This window comes from Lolium rigidum, chromosome 4, assembly GCF_022539505.1.
Source record: "Lolium rigidum isolate FL_2022 chromosome 4, APGP_CSIRO_Lrig_0.1, whole genome shotgun sequence".
NCBI lineage: Eukaryota > Viridiplantae > Streptophyta > Magnoliopsida > Poales > Poaceae > Lolium > Lolium rigidum.
In genome coordinates this window covers 23,404,664-23,412,605 of record NC_061511.1, presented here as the reverse complement: position 1 = coordinate 23,412,605, position 7,942 = coordinate 23,404,664, and the positions used below count along the sequence as shown (strand labels likewise).

The following is a 7,942-nucleotide window of genomic DNA, read 5'->3' as shown; positions in this document are numbered from 1 at the left end:
AACCATTATCTAATTTCAATGCAAGTTTTCCAGTAAATCAATCAAATGCGGGATATGCACTTGTAATAGAATAACCATAGCCAAATATTGCACAAATCAACCCTCAACTCCCATTTCAAGCAAACAGAAATTATAACATCCACTTGTCAAGTCAGATTGCTTTGTATGGTAATGATGCACTATAACATACTATTAAGTTTACTTATTAGAGAGAAGGCTGATATGTTTTTTCACCAAATGATCCTTACGCTAATAATAATATCACGGCCAAATAAAAATAGCATTACCTACATTGAGATGTAGGCATGGAACAAAAGGAAACATGCTCTGATCTCCTAGAAAGAACATACAACATGGTTAGGACCAGTTTCATACTGGTGCATTTGATCCTACTGCTGCAGACGCACTCATTTCATAAAACCTTTGTAGCATGAGCCATTACCTTGACAACAAAATTGCATTAACACTAATCCACCCTACCTTATATTTTCATGTCGTTTTGCCTGCCGGGGCATGCATCGAGGTAGAAATCATAAGCCACCGTTTGCACTTTCTTCTTTTGACCAAGCTATGACATAATGACAAGATAGCATGTCAGCAGCAAAGTAATTAAGCTTGCATGTCAGATTATTATCTACCCCCATCTTTCAGACTTTTTTCTGAAATCATAACTATTGGCATATCAGTAAGTTCTTTGTGTCATGTAGATGGTAAAAGTTTCTTCTCAGATTTCGCCTAGCAAGATCGCAAAGCTTGTTTTGAGCATCTTGGCACATCACTCAAAGTGTGACCAGCCTGGGTGCAGAATATGATGGAACAAATAGTTCATGGAATATACATGTTACAGGGAATTACTAAGACATGAAGGCACATGTTTAAGCATACTCATCCCAGGAAGAGTATACACAACACAGGTACAAGGTAATCGATCCTATCAAAACCCAGAAAACACACACTTCCATTTTCATTAACCACAAACAAAGGAATAAGAGTGTACCTTCTGGATGAGGTTGGCGTGACTTTGCCACTGGACAGATTGATGGAGATGCGGGTGGTCTTGGCTCAACGCAGTGAATTTCTCTAGGCCCGGCAGCTCCAAGTTCTGTACAACTCAGAAAATCACAAGAATTAGTGAAGACTGAGTAGAAGCAAATTTGATGGATCCACTGGTGGGTAAATATTACCCAGAAGAGATACCCATTCTCAACAATCCAAAGTTCCTATGCAGAAATATGGCCGCAAGAAACATGGAGCCAAGTGCATTATTCTTACTAAATAATCGCTTTGAAAAGTAATGTTGTCTGGAGACATAATATAAAAAGTAATATGGTCTGGATGGATCAAAGCCAATTCAACCGAATTAAAATCATATTATCAGTGGAGAGTCAGTTTCAGTGACCACCACAGGATGTGAGGATCATTAGAAGAGAGGATTTGAAAGAATGGAAATCTTAGGCTCATGTAAGCGAGTATCAAGCCAAAAAATTGTTGCGGTATGAACAAGATAACAATAACATTTTAGTCGTCTTCTAGAGGTTACTAACATGGTTTAATTGGGAGATATAATTGTGGAAGCGCTAAGTTTCTAGCTTGAGACCCATATTTCATTACTGTACAGATCATCCCTACTTGTTAGTTAATGTTTTGATTTTTTTAGATTTAGTCCACCGTTGTACTGAGCTAACCTCAACATAACATGTTTTAATCGATCTGACAGGCTTCTTGGATGGCCTAATATGCTGGATTGTGTACTTTCAGGTGAGCCAAAATACAGGCTTCCCCGTAACGAAGTGGAATGAGGAAGAATGATGGTTAATTCCATATAGGCAAAATCTTTCTTTTATCTCCTACGGACATGAGACTTAATTTCTTTTATCTCCTACTCGACAAGCATCAATAATAAATTGTGCAAGCTGATGTCTTAATAGTCGCAACACCGAAGTTGGTGTGTACTTGATCCGAACCATCAAGGCTGAGCTACCAACACAATAGATTGATTGAAACAGTTAAACAACCTCATAATTTACGGATGAGCAGTAGCGGATTTCAGAGGAAGCAAAAAACAAATCATCAGGAATTTAGGTATCATACGCTAAAAAAGGGTATTACAGAGTGTAACCTGTAGTGACTCAAACTGGGTAATAATAATAAATGACAACTTCAGATGAAAAGGCAATCAAACAGAAAATAAAGCCAAGAAACATTTGAACAAAAAACTACCTGCAGTGTTGGTTTTCAAAAGAGCACCTCCTACCCCAACGTGTCCTACAGGAACTTGATGTAAAATGATGGAACGACTTGAGATTGAAACCTGCATATATTACATAGGAAAATCATGAGTTACAGCATAACAAAGCATCGCATTCCCTTTGGAAATGAATCGCACTTCTGTTGAATGTAAGATCAATTCCCAAATTACTCATTTGAGCAAGTATTCGTGCAGGTGAGTGCCTATTTGAAACATATTCGTGTAGCTGAGTGCCAAGCTGAGTGCTAGAATCGATATGGAATTAGAAAGGGTGTGTCACTTACGCATATACGAGGGTTGGTCCTAAAATGATTGGGATAATCGGCACATTCACTATGAACTAAATTTCCCGATGGAACCTATATTGTAACGCAGATAATATTAGTTCTTCCCATCATTTTTAAAAAGAAAATACTGAGAAAACTCACTATCTGGAATTAGAGTACATGTAGCCTAAGCATCTCTAAAAAAATTGCAGCAGTTCAGAGGATAAAGAAAAATAATGAAGACCTCACATTTATTTATCCAGGCCTATGTTTTAGTCACCATATTCTTATAAATAAAAGAAGAATTGCACTTTATAAATTAGCAATAATTGAGCATATTGTCTCATATCACAGGGAATAATAAAGACACGAGTCAATCTTATTCATCTAGCCTGCAATGCAAATATAAAAATCCACTACTTTAACTCCAGTCCATGCTAGATTCGGAGGCTGCCACATGGCTACTACAACTCATGTAAATTAGACCTGGGCAGAAGATTCATTCTATTACCTTTTCACATAGTGATAACACGAGATTAGATGAGTCATGAGAGAGGGATCTCCTTGCAGCATAATGGATGCCACAGGTCAATTGATCGGCACCAATCTAGCGCAGAGGCCACGGGGAGGGCATGAGGTGGAGGGCACCATCCCCATCCATGGCCACGGGGAGGGCAGTGAGGTCAAGACCACCAGTTAATTGTTACACGAGCTGACATTACCTTGTTGTAGAATTGCAATATTTACACCCCACTTAAAGTAACATACGGCCCCGCAAAAAAGAAATAACATAAAAAAGCTATTAATACACTGTTTTTCCAAAAGGACCAAGTAATTCTTTTTGCAGCTGAATGTAAGAATATATAGGCAACATCCTCATTGTCGCTACTATTACTAAATTTTGAACTACGCATCCAGAAACTTAAATCATAATTATCACTGCAGACCAGCTGCACAATTACAAATAAATTCAACGCGGGAGAGATGACTTATACCTTTCCTGCGATGTTACCAACCACAACTCTCTGAGCGTTACGAAAGTCAGCGGCCATGCTTCCATGAGTACAAAAGAAAAGAAGAACAGAGGAACTATGTCAAGCAAAAATCATGTAGAAGCAAAACCTGGAAGGCGCAAGATATATGCAACTACTTACAAAGAACAAACGTTAGGCTGGATCACATTGGTTTAGAGAGATGATAGATGCGGATAAATTCCGTTGCTGGTTACCTTTTTCATTCCTTCATTTTGTTCTGAACTGGGGACTCCTTAGAAGGGAGCGCGGATAAAAATGAGGTTCATGCGCATATCAAAAGCTTTTCCTGGTACCTCCATGTGTATCTATGAAAAATTGCAGCAAAGAATGTGGAAAACCAAATCAATTATAAGAAAAAGAAGAATGTTACAGATGACTAAAATAAGAATATGCATTGGCAGTGAAACATAGAATGATATGCACAAGGAAAATACACATGATGCTACCAAATAAAGTATCCTTGTACTACCTGAGAGAGTGAGAGGAGACCTCACATAGATAACATGCTCCCACCTGCTCCACCTGCTCTTCGCACGGCGACGCCCGCGACCGGCGGCCCGCATCCAGTCGAGGGGGAGAGAGGAGAGGCTGCCATTGGAGAGGAGAGGAGGAGCGAGGAGCGAGGCCAGGACTGAGGACCTCGTTCGATCTAGATTCTCTCACCTCTGGTGGATAGACGACCGAGCGACCGAACTTGTTACATCAAGATTGATCAAAGTAACAACCTAGAAACAAAGAAAGAAGATAAGGAAATAACAAATCAGGTAAGAAATGAGATTAGTCACAATAACATAAATAGATAGTTAAAAACATGTTTTATCGCCACGTTGATATAAAATTTGAATTGTTTAAAGCCATAATACTTCAAGACTTAATTGCATTACTCCGGTTATCTTAAGAAACAGATAATCGTGTGCTTAGTTATCATTATGTAATTGTATTTTAGATTGAAATGTAAAAGTATAAAAAGATCCAAAGAGGAAGGGGCACGGGCTGAAAAATCACTCGTTGGCTCATCCATAATACCCACTTAACGTCATTGTACTTTTCCCTTTGCATATACAGGACTGTAGGAGGACTTGACATTTCAAAGTTTTCATTCTACACTCATTGGTCAGTGTCTCTTTAGATAATAAGAATCGACCTAGTGTAGCTAAAGTTTCAAAGCAAGAAAGAGACATATGCAAGTTTATTTACTTGCTCTCATCTCCAGAAAGATTTCAAGATGCCTAAGAAACTAACAAAACCATAAGTGCTCATATATGGTCAGGTAACTAAAAAAGGAATGTATTCAGTCGATTACCACCAAGTCTTTCCCATTTTTCTTTGCATTGGTCAGCGGGGAGCACACGGCATCGGGGTTCCCGTACTTGGAAGTCCGGAACCGCAAAATATGACAGGTCTCAACAATTCCCAAATTATGATAGGATGGCGCGAAGCGGGACAAAAAACGAGTGCTGCGTTTCGGATCGTTTATGATTTTTTGCAATGCAGTTTTCCTAATCATGCCAATAATAACATACAGAGAAACTGGCACTGTAAAAAATAATATCCATTCACTGTGGTGATTTGTTCAAATTCGGAAATGAAACCTATAGCTTCAGTGTCAACAAAATCAAGCTGCTACAACACCAACCATCCAAGTGTCTCTCTCTCAAAAAAACATCAACCGTCAGAAATATGAATACAAGGCAAATATGCTTGATGGTTCCTTATGAACCAGATAAGCTATAAACTATCATCTGGGAGGCAACTTTAAAATAAAATAAGAACTTTTCTTGTCAAATTTATACATACAAAGTACTGAAACTCTATTAATAAATAAACAACTTGTCTTGGCTCCCCAATTGAACTTGGAGCCAAGGAGCACATGCACTATAATATGAAGTGATTTTTTTTTTCTGAAATCTTAATGCTCCGGAATTGATCAACATACTCAGAAGCAAGCCTATCGAATAAATAGTTGTACAAAATCTATCACATCTGGTTGTGAGAAAGCACCAACAGGTTTAAATGCATCAGCATGCTTTGAAAGATAGTTCAATAAACAAACACGATGATAAAAGATTTCATAATAGTGAAACACCTCCCGAGTCTCCTTCGAGCACTAATTAATAGATGTACATGAAATATGATGAGGATATAAAGAACCTCAAATAACAATTGAACCAGACCTTGGCATAGAAAAGGCTGCATGTCGTGGTTGTTGACCACTTCTTGCTATGGAAGTTCTGAAATGTATCATCTTCCTAGTAAGCAAAGAAGAGAGATTGTCTTTCAAGCAATAGGTAAGTTACAGTGGCAAATGAATAGTTCCTCTCCAGTTATGCATATATGAATATCCCAACAAAAAAGCTATATGTTCATATAACCAATAACTAACCACGTTATGAAAACTTCATCAACAAGATACTCCGGAAGTTGCATCGACGTGTCCTCGATTTTCATCTATCGTGATTCATACATCACAAAAATTACTCAAGTTTATCTCAGAACACAGAGATTATCTTGTAGAGCGAGACAATACTAACCTTGCATTCCAAATAGCTATTTAACATTGTTTTTTATTTTCTGCCACCTGCAGCAAAATAAATATACACATAAATGATCACAAGCCAAAGGGAACACAGATCAAAACCACACATATGCATCTTTGCCAAAAGTTGGTCAGCCATTCACCTATGGGGTTATTTAACATATGAATACTCAAGAGAAAAATAGACCTAACCATATCATTGGTAAACTTACATGTCTACCCATCACAACTTCATGGCCTCAATGATTCCATCCTATCTCCTCTTTCTTTCACTATGCTCTCCTGTAATATTCAGCGCACCAAATCAGTTCAAAATTGAAGCAGACATAGGGCTAATCTGTCATATATATGTCTATAATTACTCACCATGGTAATTTGTTGATCCGATAGAGTGGGATCTCCCAAGCTAGCATCATACCAAAGCCATCCATCATGAATCTGGTCTCCTCTCAGGAGTTGCTACGGACTCGCAGTACAACATGTGAGGAGAGATGACATGAGGCGTGCGGGGAGTATAGGAGAGAGGGGAGGAATACCGAGTACCAGCAGCTCCAACGGAGGGAGACGGCAGGGGAGCACCATTGTTCAGCCAGGCGCGCTCCGCTCCAACGCCTCCAGAAACGAAGTACAACGGACGAGCTCGCACCTAGAGCTTGCTGCTACTCCGCGTTCACGCATGGGCCGTCCCCAACGCCGTCGTGCCTACCACCGCCGCTGCCGTGTCCAGCCGAGCTACCGATATAAATGAAAATTGAGTGTTGGTTTAGGACATTTGCTCTGAGCTACAATGCAGGAAATCCATAAGCTCTACATAGGTGGCATTTAACTTGTCCTTTGGATCCTTATATTTGATTCGTGGAATCCTTGTAGGGTCCATTCGGAAGAATCAAGCGAAAAACAAAAACTGTAGTGCTTCTTCAATGCATGAAGCACAAGTTTTAGTCAAGCAAATGCAAAATAGATCTGAACCAACATTAGTAAATGTTTCAGCTTAAGTAAGCGCACCATAAAATTATTGGAGAATTTGCACACTCCTTTGAACTTTCTACTGAAAACTACCTAGACACCAATCAAAGGCAAAATAGATGTGAATCAGTACGCAAATTCAGAGAGTGATCAGACTGGGCACAGAATACGATGGAACAAAAAGTTCACGGAATCACTATATGTTACAGGGAAAATCAGCCCAATTAGAGTACACACAACGCAGGTACAAGCAAATCGATCATATCAAAGCGCCAAAAACACGCATTTCCATTCTCATTAACCACACACAAAGGAAGAAGGGTGAACCTTCCGGATGAGGTTTGAGAAGTAGACGGAGACGAAGGTGGTCTTGGCGCACCGCGGCGAATTTCTCCAGGCCCGGTAGCTCTGACTTACGTAAAGCGCAGAAATCACAAGAATTAGATGAAGACTTTTGTAAATAGCAGCAACTTATGGACTTGCTTCCACCCATGCTCTTGGCTGTCGCAGTAATGCTAGATAGCTGAATTTGGAACCGGACACATACATTATTTGTCAGACCATATATAAAGTTGTAGGTTTAAATGAAAAGAGGAAAATATATAAACCTATTCTGAAATCAAAACGAACTTTTTCTCTCACTGCATCTCTATTCATCCTTGAGATTACAGATTTGAGTTGGAGTCAGCATATACACCCAATGCAATACAAAATAATTTTTTCACACCTGCACTGAGAATGGAAAAAACTCACTATCCGACACACTACTAAATAAACAGCCGGGTCTGCAAAGGAAAAGACCAAAGCAACAGACATGCTTATTTTGTCAGCTATTGAAAAGTAAGGGTTATAAGTTTAATAAGAAATCAAGACTATGCAAAATTTTAGACAT

At 39.1% G+C, this 7,942-nt stretch overlaps 1 protein-coding gene and 2 long non-coding RNA genes across 3 annotated transcripts; all 3 read right to left on the bottom strand.

The window, feature by feature from the left end:
- Positions 1–775: 775 nt before the first annotated feature.
- On the bottom strand, positions 776–7,697 carry LOC124646762. Its single transcript, XM_047186830.1, has 5 exons — positions 7,693–7,697; positions 7,378–7,462; positions 2,221–2,311; positions 998–1,102; positions 776–795 (listed from the first exon to the last, which is right to left on the bottom strand). Exons 1-5 carry the CDS (start codon positions 7,695–7,697, stop codon positions 776–778), a joined length of 306 nt encoding a protein of 101 aa, XP_047042786.1.
- Positions 3,412–4,067, bottom strand: LOC124649645. The gene is made up of 3 exons (XR_006986733.1): positions 4,018–4,067; positions 3,743–3,853; positions 3,412–3,567 (listed from the first exon to the last, which is right to left on the bottom strand). It is a non-coding gene; the product is annotated as an uncharacterized LOC124649645 (long non-coding RNA).
- Positions 5,957–6,344, bottom strand: LOC124649646. Its single transcript, XR_006986734.1, has 3 exons — positions 6,297–6,344; positions 6,080–6,126; positions 5,957–5,996 (listed from the first exon to the last, which is right to left on the bottom strand). It is a non-coding gene; the product is annotated as an uncharacterized LOC124649646 (long non-coding RNA).
- Positions 7,698–7,942: the final 245 nt, after the last annotated feature.